General features: G+C 40.3%; 1 protein-coding gene across 1 annotated transcript in view; it reads right to left on the reverse strand.

Moving 5' to 3' along the window:
* The window catches only part of LOC149165109 (DNAJ heat shock N-terminal domain-containing protein), a 424,936-nt gene extending 402,768 nt beyond the window's left edge, over window positions 1-22,168 (reverse strand). The window contains exon 1 of the mRNA XM_089432244.1: window positions 21,835-22,168. Coding sequence (XP_089288370.1) covers window positions 21,835-21,952 — 118 coding nt within the window. The 5' untranslated portion in view covers window positions 21,953-22,168. The remainder of the gene's footprint in view (window positions 1-21,834) is intronic.
* Between the last annotated feature and the right edge of the window lie 371 nt (window positions 22,169-22,539).

The following is a 22,539-nucleotide window of genomic DNA, read 5'->3' on the forward strand; positions in this document are numbered from 1 at the left end:
CACCAAACTAAGTTGACAATGTAGGGTTTATTTCTGCATTCTACATATATAGAAAACTGAGATACTCCAAAACATATGTTTTGGTACTGCCCAAAGTCCTCTTGCACGTCAAACTTCTTAGCTGACACAATCTATACTATATACACTGGACATGAATAAACTGATAACAACAGATAAATCTACTTTATGAGATTGGGCAGAAATGTGATAGTCAGACGCAGCATAAATATAAAAAAAAAATCATTCTAGTTTTTCAGAGAGTTGAATCTAGGAAAATCATCTATAGCATTTTCAGACACAGAAAGAAATTACTGTTCAAGGACAAATTGATGGACTTCCTGTCAAAAGCTAAAACAATGACAGACATTGAATAAAAAGTTTTTATTTATTTATTTATTTTATAGCTCGAGGTGAACACCCTTGAGCTATTAGACCAGTTAGTGGTGGTAAGAAGAGGAATTTCTTCATAAATTGTCTATGAACTTGGCTATATTCTATAAGTTGTAGCTCCAAGACTTGCTATGATCTTTCGAAGTGTCTAAAGCATTACTCAACATCCTTGATCAACAAATAGTTCATCTTACAATACAGAACCTTGATAAGAAAATGTAGATATGGCATCATAACTAGGGCAAGGTGCAAGGTCCAAGATTTACTACTATATTTATGCCAAATGTCTTAAACCACCAAAAAGTTCTAGCAACAAACATAGACAACTGATGAAAAAAATATTAAATTGCTGCCACAGCTAGGACTGGAACATAGATATTCTTGGCCCTCCTCAAAAGGATGATTTGGAAATGTGGAAAATTTTATCCCTGAACAACGAAAACAGCTGTCAACAAGTTCAGAATAAGGAATGTGTGGAACGTGCCAATAAGACTATATTTCAGATGGCCAAAAACACTTGTATATAGATAGTTTTGACTAACTTGCAATATCTATCTTCAAGTGTATTTTAGCCTGAAAACAATTGTAGGTGTCGACAACCTTGGGGAAACCATATTGCTCCTTTTAATCCGTGCATTTGTGCACTCCCAGTATGTACCAAACTATTTTCAAACGTTAGCATGCCAAATCATCACCGCAACATAACGTTAACGCTCACTGTGATGCCTTCCTGCACAACCAATGTCAATCCTTCAATGTGCCAGACCCTTCTTGCAAACAGTGCCAGATCTTCAACACATTGATCTTTCAACCCCAGTGCTCAATCTGATTGATACCAGCTCAACATCCAGATTAACAACTAGCTCACAGTGCCACCTACATGACAATGTGGTGCTCCATGTCAGCGACACACCACAACTTAGAGGACGATTGTGACAGACAAGTTAAGTGAACAAAGTTGATGAGATCAATTTAAGAAAAGTGTCAGTGATCTTACCAAGTCAGTGCAGACCCAAGTCAACCTAATTACAGGGAATGAAGCAGTGATCATGTTAAAATTGGCAACTAGGGCCAAACTCTACATGGGTCATCTTATTTATGGCAGCTGATATTTTTCTTGGATTCCTCTCTCCGAGAGGTGTAGGATTGATCTAAAGATCATCCAATTCCGACATGTACAAATGAAGTTATGAATTTATTTTGATTATGGACAAATTGTCAAGGTTGGCCAGCGAACTTATGTAGGCTCAGAAGCCCAACAGTCACATCTATTCATCCTCAACGTTTGCTATAAATTCATGATGCCTGAGCCTCATTTGGACACACTCATTCCTCTCTCTCCTCATCTGATTGGGTACGCATTTCTGGGCAGTCTTCTCTCTCACACGTGCGAAGAAAAGGAGGACAGAATTCTGTTCGCTGCATTGACCAGCATTGACTGAGCTGCTGGAAGGCTGTTTGACTGCATTGACTTGATGCGTTGACCTGTTTTGACTTCGGTTTGGGTGAGGAATCAGTGTCCTAGCAGGCCGCAGATATGGGCACAAGAACCGAGGCAATCTTACCTCTGTTTTGACCAGCGTTGACTGTCCTAGGGCTGGCCGCAGGGTTGACTTCCGTTGACCAATTTTGATTGGACTTTTTCAGACTGTTTTGGGCTGATTAGACTTGCTGGTGGAGGCCAAAGTCGACTGGGTTTGACCGAGCTGAATTGAAGAAGGAATCTGCCCTGTTGACCAGCGTTGACTTTTTCTGGTTAGGGCTCTTTTACTGCTGTTACAAAATATCAGATTTGAAAATTGTACTCTCTCTCTGCTAAACTATTGAAGATTATAAGAAGATTTGATCAAGGGTTTCCCCACATTGGGGTTTGTCCCTGGATGGTGCCACATCTTGTGTTCTTGTCATGGCTTGTCTTCTATTGTTTATATTTATGTTCTATCTACATTTTACTATCATGTTGATGTGATTGCTAATCTAAACATTGATACTGGGCTAATAAAGAAATTGAAGTAAAATTGCTTTAAAGCATAGAACATACCATTGTTGCCTAAAATTAACATGGTTTCAGAGCTGAGGTGAAGACAAAGCCCAAGCAAGAGTAAAAGAGCAATCACCAAAGACAATTAGACAAAGACAAAAGGCATAATGGGTTCCTCATCCCACTTCTTGGCTGAAGACAAGCTCCATGATAAATCTGACTATCATGGATGGAAGATGTCTCTTGATTTGACCTTGGAAGAACAAGAAGTAATGGATTATGTGAAGGGTAAAATCCCTGAGCCTCCTTCAAATGCACCAGCTGCTGCGAAGACCAAGTACAATAGGGCTGAAGTCAAAGCAAAGAAGATTATCAGAGATTCCATTGACAAGTGTCTACTGGCCTACGTCTCTGAATTGAAGACCTCCAAGGAAATCTACGACAGGTTGATCAGCATGTTCAAAGTTAGTAATGCTAATCAAATTCTATTTCTCAAAAATAAGTTGAAGGATATTAAGAAGGGCAAGGACAAGGATATTCAATCCTACTTCTTAAATATCACTGAGATTAAGAATGATATGATTTCAATTGGAGAAGTCATTCTTGATAGGGAACTTACTCTCACCACCCTTGGAGGACTCCCACTTGAGTGGTATGTATTTAGAACCACCATACTCAACAATGATCGAATTCCAGGGTTTGAAGAATTGATGTCGAAATCCATTCAAGAAGAAACAAGAATGGTGGAGCAAGAAATGCCTTCTAATAGAAGCAACCCCACTGCATTCTCCGCTCATGCCAAAAGGAGAAATAATGCAAGGTCCAAAGGTCATTTCAATGGAAAGCCTGGATCTAAGGGAGGAAGGAAGGACAGGTGCTTTGTTTGCAATAAGTTTGGCCACTATCCAAGGGAGTGTCCAAATAGAAGGGACACATCACATGATGATGATCACAATCATTCCAGGGGCAACTTCAACAACTACGATCAAAGGAATGGCAGGTCGAATGGCAAGGGAAAAAGGAATGTGGGACATCAAGGAAATGGTCAACCCTCCAAGAAAGCAAGGAACTCCAAAAATGAAGAACCAAATGCTGTTAGTAATAAGCAAAAGGAGTAGTATCTTATATTGACTCTCTCCACTGCCTCTCCATTGGACACTTTGGGGAATTGGCTAATTGATAGTGGTGCCTCAAGGCACTTCACCGGATACAAGGAAGTTCTCTCTAATCTGATAGAAAAGGAAAAAAACTTGGAGATCATCCTTGGAGACGATGCCACCTATCCCGTGAAGGGAGTAGGGAATGTTACCCTTCAATTGAATCAAGGTAACACTATTCATTTACAAGAAGTACTATATGTACCTGATCTCAAGAAGAACCTGGTGTCCATTTCAGCAATGGAAGACAAAGGATTCAAGGTGGCATTCATCGATGGAAAGGTACGTGTTTGGAAAAGAAATTTTAAAGATGCTTTTACTCTTAGGTTCAGGGTTGACACTTTGTATCAAGTTGGAGGAAGTCCATTGGGAGCCATGTCTTGCAACACATCTCTACAATCTGAACTATGGCACCGAAGGTTTGCCCATCTTCATTATAAGGCCCTACCCGATGTGAGACAGATGGTGACAGGTATGCCCAAATTCAAAGTAGAGCATGAAGGTGTATGTCCAGGATGTGCCGAAGGAAAACTTACAAGGGGACCATTCCCCTCAAGTAATAGCAAGACCATAGATATATTGCAATTGATCCACTCCTACATCTCTGGTATGATGCCCGTAAACTCTTTGGGAGGATACTTATACTATCTCACCTTTACGGATGCTTATCCTCGCAAGACCTAGATCTACTTCTTGAAGAAGAAGGATGAAGTGTTCACCTAGTTCCGACACTTCAAAGCCTTGATCGAAAACCAATCCGAGAAGAAAATCAATATATTGAGGACTGATGATGGGACCGAGTATGAATCCAATGAATTCCAATATTATTGCAGAGAAGCCAGCATTAAGAGGGAGACTACAACGCCTTACACTCCCGAGCAAAATGGTGTGGCTAGAAGGAAGAATCGCACTATCGTAGAAGTTGTTCATGACATGCTTCATGATCAAGGGCTTCCGCAGTTCCTATGGGTTGAAGCTGCAAATACCGTCGTGTATCTTCAAAACCGATGCCCTTATCACGCATTGGACTCCAAGACTCCCGAAAAAATGTTCACTGGTAAGAAACTGATGTCTCTCATTTCAGAATTTTTGGAAGCCCTGTATATTTTCATGTGCCAAAAGAGAAAAGAAGCAAATTGGGTGCATCTGCGAAGAAAGGACTCTTTGTGGGCTATAGTGAAAATTCTAAGGGATATAGAATTTATGTGGTTGGTCAAAGAGAAGTTGAGATAAGTCATGATGTCACCTTCGACGAAGATATAGCCCTCAGAAAGATCAACAACCTTCCTATCCCAAGGAAGGACAAAGAAGATGACACCGGAAAACGGAGTGCAAAAGAAGATGAAACAATGTCGGATGTCGATGAACCTATGGATCCTATTGATCCTCCTCCTCAAGAGCCCTCCTCCTCCAAGAGGAGACCCTCATGGCTTAGGGAGACTCTCGAAGATGCCCAGAGACATATTGCACCAAGGGGGACTTTTCAAGAAAGCAAAAAGCCGAACAGGTATCAAGGATACTTGACCGTCATGAGGACTATCATTCAAAATGAGCCTTCATCATTTGAAGAAGTCGTAAAGCAACAAGTCTGGAAGAATGCTATGAATGAAGAATATGAGTCAATTATGAAAAATGATGTCTGGGATGTGGTCCCTAGACCCCAGGACTATTTGGTTGTCACCTCAAAGTGGCTCTACAAAATCAAGCATGGAGCTGATGGAAGTACAGAAAAGTTCAAGGCTTGCTTTGTTGCTCGAGGCTTCTCTCAAAAGGAAGGTGTAGATTACAATGAGATATTAGCACCTGTTGTCGGAAACACCACCATCTACTCGATCATAGCCCTTGCTGCCTCGCAAGGATGGAACCTACATCAGATGGATTTGAAGACCGCCTTCTTGCATGGTTTGATCAAAGAGGAAGTCCATGTGGGACAACACGAGGTGTTTGAGGTTTATGACCGGGAATCTCGTTTATGCAAGTTGAAGAAAGCTCTCTATGGTTTGAAGCAAGCACCCCAGGCTTGGTATGAGAGGATCAATAGCTATCTAATGAAGTTGAGATTCACTAGAAGTGAAGCCAATCCGAACCTTTACTTTAAGGTTGAAAATGATAAACCTCACATTTTGATACTTTATGTGGACGACCTCTTTCTAACAAGTGCAGACCCTCTCATTCACAAATGTAAGAGGGAGTTGGCTTCTGAATTTGAGATGAAGGACCTAGGACCGATGCACTACTTCCTAGGATTAGAGGTCTGGCAAAAGCCAGGTGAAATTTTCCTATCTCAAGGAAAATATGTTGTGAAGATATTGGAAAGATTTGGGATGGTAGACTGCAAGCTTGTGACTACCCCGATGGAACTTAACTTTAAGAAGTTATTACCAGACCTGAATTGAGAAATGCTTCTGAGTATTATCAACTCATAGGAGCACTGATGTTCTTGGTGAAATCTCATCCAAACATATGTTTTGCAGTTAACACATTGAGCCAATATATGGTTGAGCCTCATCATATACATTGGATTGGTGCCAAGAATCTTCTAACGTATCTTAGGGGCACAATCACTCATGGACTAAGATACACTGCCGGAGATGTGAGGCTGCATGGTTATTTTGATGCTAATTGGGCTGGCAGTGTGGTGGACCGCAAGAGCACTTCTGGATGTTGTTTTTCTTTGGGTTCTACTTCAATATCCTCGATAAGCAGGAAGCAAAAATCGGTTGCCTTGAGCACCGCCGAAGTCGAATACATAGTTGCTAGTATGGCCTCCTGTGAAGCTGTCTGGTTGAGGAAGTTCTTTAGTGAGTTGTTTGGACATGTGTTGGATACCACCATGATCCTCTGCGACAACCAAAGTGGGATCCGATTATCAGAGAATCCCGTGTTTCATGATCGCTCCAAGCATATAGATATCAGGTACCACTTTATTCGGGATATGGTACAACGAGGAGCAAAAAGGCTCCATCACATTGGTACTGATGAGCAGGTCACCGATATTCTGACAAAGCCCCTGGGGAAGCTCAAGTTCTTGGCCTTCCGAAAACGACTTGGAGTCATGGAGAGACCCTCTTATGAGGGTCCTATATGATATGGGCATTGAGCTCTGGGAGCTCTGGGGGGCTTGGGGTAATTCTTGGAGCGATGAGCAACCATAGGGTGAGTGGTTCAGCCTTCCCCTAGTGGTTTGCTGTGTACAAGGTGAGTGGTTCAGCCTTCCCCTGTGATACCCCTTAGCGACATGTTGGCAGGATGAGTGATTCATCCTTCTCCTGCTGAGACATCCTACCCATGCAGTCTAGGACTCATGGAAAGTACCTCTCATCTGGCCAATGAGTAGGGAAATGAGGATAAGGACCATAGTACTACCAATGGATGCATCGTGTACTACCGTACTCCCTATGCTAGGATAACCGATATTGATCTGGGATCAATGGAACTGACTTCGGGTCAGTAAGAGTGGTATGACACACTCTCTTTTGATTGGAACTGACTACTGGTCAATAAGAGTGGTATGAGACACTCTCTTTTATTTGGAACTGACTTCGGGTCAGTAGAGAATGGTATGATACATTCTCGATCACTTCTTATTCTTCATAGTTCAGCAGAGCAGAGCAGTACATTGATGGCAGAGATAGTACAGATTGGCAGATGGATTAGCAGATGGAGTTCTCCCTAGTTGAGAGGGAGTGCTAAAATTGGCAATTAGGGCCAAACTCCACGTGGGTCATCTTATTTATGACAGCTGATATTTTTCTTGGATTCCTCTCTCCGAGAGGTGTAGGATTGATCTAAAGATCATCTGATTCCGACTTGTACAAATGAAGTTATGAATTTATTTTGATTATGGAAAAATTGTCAAGGTCAACCAGCAAATTTATGTAGGCTCAGAAGCCCAACAGTCACGTCTCTTCATCCTCAACGTTTGCTATAAATTCACGATGCCTGAGCCTCATTTGGACACACTCATTCACATACATCTCTCTCTCTCCTCATCTGATTAGGTAGGCATTTCTGGGCAGTCTTCTCTCTCACACATGCGAAGGAAAGGAGGACATAATTTTGTTTGTTGCGTTGACCGAGCTGCTGGAAGGATGTTTAACTGTGTTGACTTGATGCGTTGACCTATTTTGACTTCGGTTTGGGTGAGGAATCTCTGTCCTAGTAGGCCGCAAATCTGGGCACAAGAACCGAGGCAATCTTACCTCTGTTTTGACCAAAATTGACTATACTAGGGCTGGCCGTAGGGTTGACTTTTGTTGACCAATTTTGACTGGACTTTTTTGCACTGTTTTGGGCTGATTAGACTTGCTGGTGGAGGCCTAAGTTCACTAAGTTTGACCGAGCTGAATTGAGGAAGGAATCTGCCCTATTGACCAGCGTTGACTTTTCTGGTTAGGGCTCTTTTACTGCTTTTACAAAATATCAGATTTGTAAATTGTACTATCTCTCTCTGTTGAACTATTGAAGTTTATAAGAAGATTTGATCAAGGGTTTCCCCACATTGGAGTTTGTCCCTGGTTGGTGCCACATCTTGTTTCCTCTTGTCTTGGCTTGTCTTCTACTGTTTATATTTATGTTAAATCTGCATTTTACTATCATGTTGATGTGATTGCTAATCTGAACATTGATACTGGGCTAATAAAGAAACTGAAGTAAAATTGCTCTAAAGCATGGAACATGCCATTGTTGCCTAAAATTAACAGGTCATCATCATTTATAGGGCACAAGGCCAACCATTAGGAACCACATCCATTAATGATTTGATCATCCTTCCATGTATAAATATGTGCCATGTGCTCTTGTAAATGTTCTTTGATGAGAACTTAGTGAATTCTTATTATACCTTGTGAGATAAAGCTCCACGGTGGCATTCCACACACAACTTGAATGTATAGTGATACTCTGCAACATTGTGATCTCTACCTTGATTTTAGCTAGTATCTACAACTAAGCAATCTCTTGTATCTTGTGTAATTGCATTTCATGGTGCTATTGTTCAGTTTGGTTAAAATGATTAATTTAAAGATAAATCATAAAGCTCATACAAATAAGTGTTAACCTTTGTTTTTTAATTGCATGTTTTTATTTCGGGGCTGTTACACTCCAAACTTTTGTTGGGGTAATGAATTGTGATGGTGATCAAGCTTGTGTATTATTCAAGTTTTGTTGATGATATGGCTTGTGACCATTAGAGAAATCTCAATGGCATTATTTCATGCACATTAAAAGAGGGAATAAGCATGGCACCTACAGAGCTATATAAAGAAACAGAGTTTAAGTTGAGGGGTATTTTGTCATGTTACCCTTGAATGCATGCTATTCCTGTTTATAATGATGGAAAGTTGAAGACCTTGAGATTTAGATTTGATGAAGATGGCAAATTGCAGGTAAAAGTGAATAGTTGAATATTTCTACTACCTATTACCGCAAAATCTAGCAGCCTAGTGCAAAGCATCATTAGGTGATCTAGGTCTTAGGGAAACAATGGGATCCACAACCACTGTTATCTCAATGGTTTCTCCCTTGCTGTTTTGTGGTCGGATGCTATCCCTAGTGGAAATTGTAACTAGGTTTGGTCTTCATAATGAACTATGTATAATCATGACTTTGTATATTTTGTATAAAGAAAGAAAATAAAATTTATTTTTATGTAAAGCATGGATTTCATGATAAGTTTAGGTCAAAAGCATGTTCTTCGAGCTTATAGGTCTTTCTAGGACAAAGAAGAAATTATGTCATGTATTATAGTCCCATTTGGAATCATTGTAACAAAGAAAAAATATTTATTTTGTCAAGAAAAATCCATTTATTTTTCCAAGACCGAGTCAGCCCCATTCAAGAACAAGTCGGCCTAAGGGAGGGTTATTGGACCCCCCAAGGAGGCTATAAATACAAGGAGCTCAACCTCATTTGACTCACTCACTCATCACAAGTTTGATCTACAATAGTGAAGGAGAGAAAGAGCTAGAAGGACGAAGAAAAGAAGGAAGAATCAAAGTTTCTTGGGATAATCTCTTTCTCTATCCACACGTGTGAAGTTAGGGTTTCTAAGTCGCTGCAATTGCAATGGCCAAAATTGCAGGGCTGAAATTCTGAGGAGCAGTTGTAGGGCCAAAATTCTAGAGCAAAGCTACAGAAGGTCGAAGTTTGGAAGATGCCTTGAAGAAGATCTTGTTGGGCGCTCACTTGGCGCTTGGGAGGATTTTGGGCTTTGGTCTTTGGGTCTTGGAAGTCTCATTGTAAGAAGATTCTATAAGAAAAAAAGCATTTCTTTTTGGATTTTCCCCTTGGAGGGGTTTTGTCCTAGCTTGGAACCTATATCTTGTGTATTTTGTCTCCTTGTGATCTACATTGTTTTGGTAATTGCTTGATGAACAAGAACTAAAGAAATAACAAAAGACCAACTAACATCACAAGTAATTATCAAGTTAAGGAAAATCATTTATAATCTACAAGTCTCCTGATTTTCCAACATGGTATCAGAGCTAAGGTGCATGAAGGAGACTGAAGATCGCATCCTATTTGGCAATATGACAAGGGTTATAACGAAGGGTTTCAAGTTTGTTGGGGATCTCGCTTCATCCATTAAGGGTTTCAACATAAGGATCATTTCCAAGCTAGAAGTAATGGATGGAAATTTATTTTCCGCTTTGTCTGGGACTTTCAAGGATGAGAATGTATGGGTTATCGACAATGGTGCTTCTAGACATATGACGAGAGAATGCAGCCAGCTCCAGAATTTGTCAAAAGGAACCTCCTCTCATTCAATTGAACTTGGAGACAAGAAGAGCTATCCAATGAAAGGGATTGGATCTACTTCGTTGGAGCTCAAATCTAGTGGAAGTATTCATCTTAACCACATCCTATATGTTCTAGGTTTCAAGAAAAACTTACTTTCTATTTCTTGTCTAGAGGATAAGGGTGATAGAATAGCTTTTATTGATGGCAAGGTTTTGGTTTGGGGTAAGGGCTCTAGTATTGACGATGCTAGGGTAGTTGGGATTCGTGAGGGAACATTATATAGACTTTTTACACCTCTATCTCAAGACCTAGTTCACTTGGATGTGAACCCTTTTGAACTATAGCATAGAAGGTATGGACACCATTATCGAATTTGTCCATCTCTAAGTCAAATGGTCAATGGCATCTCCCCAAATTGAAGGAAGAACATGAAAGAACTTGTAAGGGTTGCACTCTAGGCAAGAACGTGAAGAAAACATTCGCAAGAAGTGATACTAGATCTAAGGAAGTTTTAGATCTCATACACTCTAATGTATGTGGTCCTACAGTAGTAAAATCTTTGGGTGGACATCAATACTATGTAACCTTCATTGATGATTTCTCAAGGAAAACATTGTTATACCTCCTCAAGAACAAAGATGAAGAGTTTGAGAAGTTTCACAAATTTGATTTTGAGGTCCGACAATGGTGGAGAATATACCTCCAAAGAACTCATAGCTTTCTGCAATGAAGCAGGGATTAAGAGGGAGCTTATTGTTCCTTACAATCCTAAACAAAATGGTGTGGCCAAAACGAAGAATAGAACAATTGAAGAATGCACCAGGGTCATGCTACATGATCAAGATCTCCCTCAATTCCTATGGCGAGAAGCATGTGTGACAGTTGTTTATTTGCAAAAGCAAAGTCCTCAATCTTCGAATATTTGGGTGTTATGTTTATATTCATATACCAAAGGACAAGAGGAAGAAGTTGGATCCTACTAGTATGAAGGGCATCTTTGTTGGGTATAGTGCTTCACCAAAAGTTTACACAATCTATATTAAGGCGGATCGTCAGATCAAGGTAAGCAGGGATGTCATCTTTGATGAAAGTATTGCCTACAAGAAATCAAAAGACGTTCCAATCGATTTTGATGAAGAGGAGATACCTATCTTTCCGGATATCTCGAGGGACAATGATGATCAAGATTTGATTCAAGAGGATGTTGAAGGTCTTAGTGAGCCTGTGCAACAAGTGATTGTTCTTGAAAATCGAAAGAGGCCTGCTTGGTTGAGATTTGAGAACTACTCTACAAGAAGCAAAACGACACACAGCAAAGGAGACCTTTAGAGAAAGCAAAAGACCGAAGAGGTATTCTGGATATGTTGCATATATGACAAAGCTCATTGAAGTTGAACTGTACTCCTATGGAGATGCAGCTAAACATCAAGAGTGGAGGAATGCTATGCAGGAAAAATACCAGTCTATTATGAAGAATGATGTCTGGGAAATTGTTCATAGGCCAAGTGACAAATCGATAGTCACTTCAAAATGGTAATACAAATTAGAGCATGTTGCGGATTGGAGCATTGATAAATACAAAGCAAGGTCTGTAGCAAAAGGCTTCTCACAGAAAGAAGGCACTGATTACAAAGAAACCTTTGCTCCTACAGCTAGATATACAACAATTAGATTTCTTGTTTCTTTCGCTGCTTCTATGGGATGGAACATTCATCAAATGGATGTTAAGACAGCTTTTCTAAATGGGACAATTGATGAAGAGGTTTACATTGAGCAGCCTCAAGGATTTGAAATAAATCAAAGGGAGACTCATGTCTGCAGACTGAAGAAAGCTCTATATGGCTTAAAGCAAACACCTAGAGTTTGGCATGCAAGAATGGATGCATACCTATTAAGGCTTGGTTTTACAAAGAGTTCTACAAATCCTAACCAATGTTTTAAAAACCGGCCGTTTGAACTGGTAACCGGTCAAACCAGCCAATTAGCTAGCCCACCAGGTCAAACCGGCAAAAAAACCCGATTTGACCCTTCATTTCACCCAAAAAAGGGAAAAATTGGTCCCGGTTCCATCCTAAACAGGTCGATTAGCTGCCAATGCCACAAAAGACCCACACAATGCGGTTTTCTAAGTTTGTAGGGTGTTTTGCAGGGAAAATAAGGGTTCTTTCCCTCCAAAAACACCCTCTCCAAGCCTTTAAAAGGAGCTTAACCCCCTTGTTTGCCTCACACATCTCATTTGGAGTTTTTGTGAGTTTGATTGGGAGCTTGGAGAGTGTTGAGTTTTTGCTGGAGTAATGGAACAGCAAAGAGTTTGATGATGATCTAAGTAGTAGTCATCATGCCTCCAAAAGCCTCCTTGTGATATGATATGATATGGGCTCATTGTGATATGATTAGTGGCAAAATGATCTGCAAATAGTGCCAAAACTCTATTGGAGGGGGTATTAACAGGTTCAAGCAACACTTGGCTAGGATATGAGGCCATGTAAAGCCATGTGAAGCACCAAATGACTCAATAGGGCATATTAGGGCAGAATACCTTCAGAAGTTTGAGACTCAAGTCATTGAACCAATAGAGAAGTTTGTGACTCAAGCAGTTGCAAAGTTTGGGAGTCGAGACTCAACCAACTGAGTTTGATCATGATGACTCATGAGAAGTTTCAAGTGATAATGTTGATCACTATTATCATATATGTAGACTTGTTGTAGGCCAGTGGCCCCATAGTTTGTAGGCTTTGTTTTTGCACTCTAGAGGCCATTTAGAGCCTCATTGCTTATGTATTTTGTCGATGATATGTATTGCACTCAGTGCCATTTTGATATATTCACCTTAACATGGTATATAAATGAGCAATATTTGCATATTTTGTCTCTATTAGCTTGGAATCATGGTTTTAAATGTTAAAAATAGTTTTTTTCATTAAAAATTAATTATTTAATGTATTTTTTTAAAACCGGTTCGTTTAGACCTGACCAGTCCTGGTTCGAAACCCAGTTCATTAGGTGGACCGGTCTGGTCACCGGTTCCAGTTTTTTAAACACTGGTCCTAACCTATACATCAAGGTGGTCCAAGGTGAACCAATTATCATACTCTTGTATGTGGATGATCTACTTCTTACAGGTGTAGAGCATCGAATTCAGGAATGCAAGAAGTAGTTAGCAGTCGAGTTTGATATGAATGATCTTGGGATTATGCATTACTACTTAGGACTAGAAGTTTAGCAGAAGCCGGGTAAAATATATCTTGGTCAAGGGAAATATGTGATCAAGATTCTTCAGAAATTTGGCATGATGGATAGCAAGCCTATGATGACTCCTATGATTACCAATCTAAAAAAGTTGAGGAGTTCAGATTCTAGTCCAGTGGCTACAGATAATTGATTGGGTCCTTGATGTATTTGGTAAACACTAGACCAAACATTTTGCTGTAAATGCCCTTAGTCAGTTTCGAATGGAGCCAAAACATGATCATTGGATTGCAGCCAAGCACATCATAAGATATTTGCGTGGAACTATACATCATTGCCTTCGTTATAATGGTAATGAGATTCAACTCATGGGATATACAGATTCTGATTGGGATTGCAATGAGACAAATGGAAGAAGCACAACAGATGGATGCTTTAGTTTAAGATCTTCCATGGTCTCATGGATGAGCAGAAAGCAAGATATAGTTTCTTTGAGTAGTGGTGAAGCTGAGTATGTTGTTGCAAATTGCAATCAAAGTCTGTAGAGAAGTTGTTTGGCTCAGGAAGTTATTATCAGATTTGTTTGAAGGACCACTTAGCCCTACACATATACATTGTGATAATGAAAGTTGTATAAGATTGATAGAAGCCTCGATGTTCCATGCTAGGACGAAGCATATAAATAATAAATACCACTACATCAGAAGCGTGGTATGTGATGGTGTCATAGAGCTGCACTATCTACCTACATATGAACAAGTAGCATAATTCTGACTAAAACATTACAAAACAAGAAGCTTAAGTACCTGAGAGGTAAGCTTGATTTGGTAGACATCTCTTCCCTAATTGAGAGGGAGTGATGTTGGATAGTTCTTGTCTTTATGGATCATGCACTAGAACAAGACTAATAGTCATAAGTCTTAGTGAAGACCATAAAGAAAGAATGGAGTCCGGAGGATTGGATAAGCATCTAAGGTTGGAACTTCTTATGGATTGAAGAATCCAGGGAAAAGAAGTTGTAGGACGGTACTCTTTGAGGATAGGGTCTACACCTCAAGGTTCCGAGATGGTGAGATTGGCCCTAAACTCAATCTCAGAAGAGTGATAAGTCTTTGTCCAGAGCATCCTCGGCAGGGCATCTTGGCCAGACTAGGATAGTATGTGGGCAGCTCTCAAGCAAGAAGAGCTGAGGAGAGATCTAGTCAAGTGTAAGCTTGAAGGAAGTAGCAGCAGTGGGTCGAAGCCCAAGGAGGAGGAAGAGAATGCAGCGCTTGCATCCAAGGGGCATCAGGAGTAGCGGAGGCGGAAGAAGGATGTTTCGAAGATCAAGTGCTTCAGGTGTGGTGAAATGGGTCACTACGCAACATAGTGTCCTCTCAGGAAGAAGGGCAAAAATGAGAAGCACAATCTGAAGGTTGTACCTGCAAAGATCGAGGAGGATGAATTTGCCATGATAGCTAAGATACCTCCAGGAGGAAGGTGGGTTGATTTAGAGTTGTAGTTCGAAAGAACTACAAATGGACAGGATCCTTGAGGAGCCCACCTCTCGGATCAATTCCTTGCTACGGGAGCCCAGATCAGAAGTAGCAGGATGGACCAGTGTCAATTGGTGCAAAGCAGTGTTGGAGCGACAGATGCAGTGGCTAGAACGCCAACTCTGAGCAACGGAGTGTAGAGTTGCAACGGTGCAAGGAGGCACAGTGCAGTAGTAGCAGCAATGATAAAATCCAAAGGAAACATTGAAATCCCCCCAATCCTGAAATCCTGAAAAACAGATAAGTCTGCTGGATTTTGAGTAAGATCTAAAATTCTACTTTCTCCATATGAAATCCAATGACGGCGAAACCACTCTCAAACATCCTGAGTCATTTCATGGTAATGTTAAAAATTTAAGTAAAAGGATGAAAATGAAAAATAAAGGAGAATATCACTTTTACTTTAAGAATTTAACATTACCATGAACAACATATCAACACTAGGGCAAACAAATGTAAGAGATCTACATTAGAAAAAAAAAATTAAAAAACAAATGTTTTTTTTGGGGAAACGTGGCCCGTACGGCCTGGAAACGCGTTTCCGGCCGTACGGCCACGTTTCCGTTTCGGGAAACGTGGCCGTACGGCCGGAAACGCGTTTCCAAGCCGTACGGTACGGGGAAACGCGTTTCGTTTCGTTTCCCCTGGCGAAACGCCCCCTAGGGCCACGTTTCCTGCAACTTAGTAGTGTGGTATCTCACGTAAAGCCTCCCAGCATTATGCTCATGTATAAGAAAGAGCTTGTCAAGTTAAGGCCTTACTATGTTGACAATGTTGGTCATGATGTTGATGCTTAATGATGGCTTACCAATTCGACTCTTCTTATGAGAACTATTGAGTTTGAGAATAACCTTGTACCAGGTTTACAATTATGAATACCTCCCTAGTTAAGAGGGGGAGTTGGAAAATGTAACTAGTTTCGATCTTCATAATTGTCAATACACAAGAAAGGGAGAAAGAAAAATATTATTTTCAAGCATGGGTTTCATGCTCCATTCTTATGGCCATCTAGGTCAAGCATGTTCTTCATGCTTCTAGGGTTTGTGTTAAATTTAAGTACGTTCTATGCTAGAGCAATTTATTTCAAATTTCACAATTAGCTCGATACCTTTTCCAGATTAGCAATCACATCAGCATTAAAGTAAACTGCAGATAGAACATAAATATAAATTGCAAAAGACAAGCCAAGACAAGAGGACACAAGATGTGGCACTAGCCAAGGACAAACCCCAATGTGGGGAAACCCTTGATCAATTCTTCTTATATGTTCTTCAATAGTTCAACAGAGAGAGAGAGAGTACATATACATCAGAAGTCAACATATTGACTTATCTAAATAAGAGCAGAGATCTTCTCTACAAGGATAGCATATGAGGTAACTGATCTGAGCTGAGTAGAAGGCATATTGCTTCCATTGATCCAAGGTGACTCCATCACCATGCTGCTCCTCACTGTGCTGCACACAATCATCATCCTGGACCTCATTACCATGTTGCACACATCATACTGCTGCATCATCAAGCTGTACCTCATCATTATATTGCACCCAACAGCGTTGCCTCATACTGACCCTCACTGTGCCCATCATGCTGCATCTCATTGTAGCATTTATTTATCAATGTTGCACTACACTTCATCATGATGCCCATCATTATCTATTTGCTGCATTAACAGCAGATAGGGCAGCCTTCATTATGTCAAGACAGTCCTATCTAACGGTCATCAAATCCTTCACTGTGGTGTCATGGCCTGCGGCCTGACACGCGGTCTTCCTGTAGCTTCTAGGCAGCACAAATATGATCCTTGATCCTCCAATGATACCTCAACAAATCTGATCCTAAGCTCCCCTAATTCTGCCCTCCTAAATAGCCTCACTGTCTTCCTGAAATAGCTTCAGAGCAGCCTTATTTCTCCACGCTGAATACTCCTTCTAGTTGTTGCTGTCACGTTGTTCCTTTAGGGTAGATTCAGGCCTAATGTATGGACTTGTCACCCTCAAACAATAGTTGTACCTTCCAGCAAACCCTCCTTGTCTCAGTCTCCTCCAATCAGTCATACTGTCCTCTAAACAGACCCCTGAAATAGCCCTCAAATGTCCATGTTGTCCAGTCCTTTCCTTGCTGCAGCTAGGGCTTCCTTTTGGACAGCAAAATAGGGTCTTTAGACTGTGGATGGATGACCTTGGATTAGGTCTCTCTAGACTGTGAATAGGGTTTTCTTTAGGCAACAGATTAGGGCAGGTTTGGGCAGCGTATAGGAGCCTCTTTAGGCTGTGTATATAAGCTCCTCTAAACGTGGATAGATCTCCCTTCAATGATCTGTCTTTTGCTGCGGCTAGGAGAATCTCTTGACTGCGGTTAGGGCATCCCTTTTTGTTGCGTCCAAGGGCTGTCTCAAACCCTTTCAAAACAGCGTATAGGATTAGGGCATGGCTGCGTTCAGCTAGGGCATGATAACACCTGTGGCTAGGGCATGATAGGACTGCATTAGAGTCAGCTGTTAGGCCTCCTTCACGGTGCTAGATCACCCTTCTTGGACTGCGGCTAGACCACCTTCTGCGGCTAGGGAATCATCCTCTAGGACTGCGTTTTTCCCTTAGAGATTCTTCTTTCCACTAAAAACCCAAAACAAGTGGAGAAGAAGAAATCTCAAGAGAGTTGTGTGTTCAAATGACTTGCAAGGCACTTGTATTTATACCAAAACGTGGAGCACAAGTGGGGGCAGTTTAGTTGCTGTCCGACCTTGACGAATTGTCCCATAACACAAATAAATTCATATCTCCCTGAATACTTATCAGAATCAGATGATCTTTAGATCAATCCTACACCTCTCAATGAGAGGGATCCAAGAAAAATATCAGCTACCATTAATAAGATGACCCACATGGAGTTTGGCCCTAGTTGCCAATTTTAACAGTTTGTTATGTCAAAAGAATATTTTTCCTGAGTTAAGAGAGTCCTTGTAAATTGTATAAAACTCTATTGAGCAAATTGTAACATGTACAAGATATTGATTTTGAGTCTAGAAAGTTCTACAAGCCTCCTAGAACAAGTCGGCCCTGGCAGTGAGAAGTCGACCTAAAAGAGGGTATTCGAACCCCTCAGATGTGTATAAATAAAAACAGCATCGACCTCATTTAACAACAATTCAATCTCTCCCATCAAGAAGTTCGATTTGAAGCTGGGAACATCAAGAAAGCTAAAGCAAAGGTCAAGAAAGCTAGGAGAAGACAAGAAGAAGAAGAAAAATTGTTTTTGGGTCATTTTCCTCTCACACGTGTGAAAACGTTGGGGTTTCTGCAGCTGCTACAGGGCCGAAGTTGCAAGTCGAAGTTGGGGGCCGAAATTGTAGCTGGAAGCCGGTTGAAACAGAATTGATCCCCATTAATTTGGTTGGTCTCTGACCTAATTGGAAGGACTTCTTGGAGGGTTGACTTGGTGCTAGGAGGACTTGGTCTAGGGTTTTGAGTCTTGATTTTTTCATTTGAAGCAGATCCTATATGAAGAGAAGAGATTATTTCCGGGTTGTCCCATTGGAGGGGTTTTGCCTTAGCTTGGAGCCTATATCTTGGGTCCATTGTCTTTACTATATTTGTTCTTGATAATTGTTTGACGAGAAGATCTAATAAAGAAACATAAGAAGATAAATAAAGTTCACAAGCAATTATTAAGGTTAAGAAGAAATTGAATTAATAGCTGCCCTGTTGCATTCTCTCACACAAGGTGTATGTCACATAGTCCCATGCTCATACAGCTAAGTGCCTAGCACTCCTCCTTCTAGGTAGGTATCTTTCCTAATCACGCAGCTAACTCCCCATTGTGTACACACAATGGGTTAGTAATCATGTCAATTAAAATAATAACATCCTAGGTAAGTGTGCCAGGCTAGCACTCAATCTGTAATTCTATCACTCTATCTAAGGTCAAAAATCTACTCATATTCAGCCATCCATATGTCCATCAAGCATCTTTGATGGACTGGGAAACCTAGTATGCTCCTAGTTAGGTGAAAACACTTATGGAGTAACCCCAAAAGCTAACAAAAAAAGTGACGATGCATTTAAGTAGATGGAGGTCCCTTTCATACACTTGACACAAAGAATTGGAAGTCTAATTTGACAAACTAAATGCCAAACATGTCACTACAAGACAAAATCATAACACTAACACTTAATATTTAATGCGTGATGAGGACAAATTGCTTCCATGGCATAGGCTAAAGACTCATCATTTCCTACCCACTTAGAAGAAACTGTCTCAATTTCTGGATGATCATATTCCATCATGTCTCCAAAACTTGGGGGGTTGTGAAGTAGCCTAGAACTCCCCTTTCAAGTTTATTATGAGAAGTGTTGGTGTCACACTTTCAACATGTGACTTGGCCTTGAGTCATTTTCAAAGGAGAACAGTGAAATGCTACCAATGGGCCTATGTTAGATCGTTACAGATGGATCTGTAATCGGCATATGTCATGACAAGCATATAGTCAAATATGGTTTAACATTTGCTAAAATGTCAAGATGCTACACAATCCTCAAAACTCCATATTGCCCTTTAAAGAATGAAACATTCAGGTGAGATGTAGATACTGCAAAAGGAGGAATGAAGTGTCAATTTTACTATAAAAGCAATCTCCCACAATCACCAATAGAATCCCAATTGTTTCATCACAAAATCATTGGGGAAAACTTCTCTGGCTAACTAAATATGCCCACTAGTTTCAAATCTCAAATAACAAAAAAAAGCAACAAAAAGCATTAACAATAAATCTTGTGAAGACTCAAACTGTCACCAAATAATTTTTTGGTCATTTTCGTTTCTCAATCTGAGATGAAAATAATGTGAATATAAATGAAATCGCCAAATCTAAAAACCCTATGAGGCACCATCTGAAACTGCCCACTTTCAACGAGAGAGTAAATTAAGCCTCAAAAAGAGACTGCTCCATGAATTCAATATTATTTTGAATTTATTCGTACTTGTTCCTTCTGCATATAGTTTTGCCCATCCTTGGTGGATTCAAATAGATTATTTGATAAAAAGCATGCTATCCTAGATTAGTAATCAGATTTTGAACTAGATTCAACTGCTTTCCTTCAGCAGGGCCGACTTCTGACCAAAACCACTTGACAAGTTCAGTATGATTGCATTCTGATGCAGCAAGTCCTTGGTTATGTGCAAGCAACATTGATAAGATGTCGTTAGCGTATTAAACTGATTCTGAACCTTTTAGGAAACAGGTTTGGGAAACGGCTTTCAACTTTGTGCAATATCTTAATACGGATGAGTGTGCTGATATGCCGGCTCAGAGACTGGATTAGACTGGACATTGTAGAGATGGAGATTGGAGCTGTACTGGTACAGCAAGGATGTATGTGTTGACCATTATTTTGGATATGTGATAGCACCTTAGTGGGATACTCGATTAGATATTAGCGACACGTTTTTCTTAAAGGATTATATATGTTAATATCCCAATTTCTCTTCCATTGTAAGTTGGAATGAACTGGATGGGATTTTCATTAAAAAAATCGTAAGTGTTTTAAGAATCATACCTTGAGGGGCTGCACCACAAAAAGTGGGCTTCCTTCAGTTTAGCATCAAAGGGTATATATTCTGCCAAAATAGCCAAGAAACAATAGTAATAGAATATACCAACTATGGCAAGTACTGCTTACAGGATTGGCATGCCGAGTTGAAATTGTTAACAAAACACCCCGACTTTCCCTCTGGTGGTGAATTGTTGTTGCTGAGTTGTTGCTAAGTTATTGTTATGTTTTATTGACTTATTATTAAATTTGCTTACTGTTGATAAGTTTATGTTCCCTGAGATTTGTGAGTTTATATTCCATGATCTTTTTAATAAGCCAAGTTATAGTTGAGATTTGCAGCGAGTTCTGCAAGTCTCCAAGTTGACTTTCCATTTGTAGTTTGCCTAGTCGTTGTGGAGTCCGAATTGTGTGACTTTGCTTCAAATATATACATGGCCCCATCTCTTTGAAACTAATGCCATATTTCTTCCGGCAAAGACGCCGAGAACATGCACCCGGGGAATTGTGTTTGGGTGGGGCAAACACAATGATAATCAATGTTATCGTAAATGGGGATTCACCGATTAATGGCTGAGTCAAATGGAAACCGAGAACTTGATTGAAAAAATGGATCAAAATTACCTGCACCGAAAAAGAGTAATTATTCCAAATAAATCGTGATTTAGCCAATTAATTGCCGAATTTTGTCTTTTTCATTTTTTCGTTGTGCCAATTTTCCTCCTTTCACAATTTTTCCTTGATTTCTTTTCCAACGCTTGCGAAATTATTGTTCAGTCTGACTGTCGCAACACTAACTCGAATAGAATCCCAGTGTATGGCTTAACAATCTATTGAGCTCACCAGTCAACCAATGCCGCCTTGGCAATGTGTGAAAAAAAATTGGCCGGCAAGCTGATATACTATATCCACGATTACACCATGATTTACTAGTGGGTCCTGTGCCCTATATGATCTGTACCATTTTAATGCTTCCATGATACGTTTGGTAAGCTGAATTGATATTCCTGCCACTCACGCACAATGACCACTGTCTCGTGGCCATCCTTTGCAACAGTTCATACTTGTCTGAACACATGCACAGGTTCATCTAGTGTGTTGTAGAATTGCACAGATGCATTTATGGCAATGGGAAAAGCAGAAACAAAGGAGAATCCTTTCACACCTTCAATCCCTGGATCTTGGTTATTTCTATAAAAAGCAAGGAAGAAACTGACACAACATGGCTATTGCTCCCGGTAATCATAAGATTTCAGAAAATTAGAATACATGCAGATGAATGTCTTGACTTACCATCGTAGTGAGATCTGGAGAAACTTGTGGGCAGTATAACCAGCTGCCATATAACAGCCAGGACCACCAGAATGGTCGGTATTGCATAGCGTTTGGCGATAACAGCCGCTGAAGCCATTGCTCCTCTGCTTTACTGTCTCATTCGCATACGCTCTCAGACTACTGTGCGAGATGCGGAAATAAATGCAAAGAGAGAGGTACTCGTGGCTCTCTTGTAACTTTGTTTGTTTGGGTACTTGTAGCGATTATTTCTGAAGCGCCGAACTCTGAGTTGGGGTATTAATCGCTTTCGTCACTGCGAAGCACATTGTGAATATCGCTGTAAAAAGTAAACGCTTTTTCTTTTAGAAAAACTCGACGTTTACGGAATGAGCGTTAAATATAAAACATACTTAAATTGAGAATCCAAGCAAAAGAGATTAACTATCTTTAGCTTAGAAAGGAGAAAGATGTAGGGTAGAATAGAGGCTCTACTTGTGTCTCTCACATGCCCTAGTGCCCTAATTCGACTAAGTAGGTATAACTCTATGGAGGGCAGAAGAGAAGCGTCTACTTCTTGGTCTCTATTCACATCCCTAGTGCTTCACTTGAGTGGCATGATAATGATAAGTGGATATAACTTACTTTTTTAATTATGGTGATTGTGTTGAGAGGTGTTCTTTAATTTAATATGGAAGAAGAAGCGTTGTTATGTCGTGTAAATAT

Source organism: Pinus tabuliformis, chromosome 5_1, assembly GCF_031772625.1.
Source record: "Pinus tabuliformis cultivar Carrire ecotype Pingquan chromosome 5_1, CPIR1, whole genome shotgun sequence".
Taxonomy (NCBI): domain Eukaryota; kingdom Viridiplantae; phylum Streptophyta; class Pinopsida; order Pinales; family Pinaceae; genus Pinus; species Pinus tabuliformis.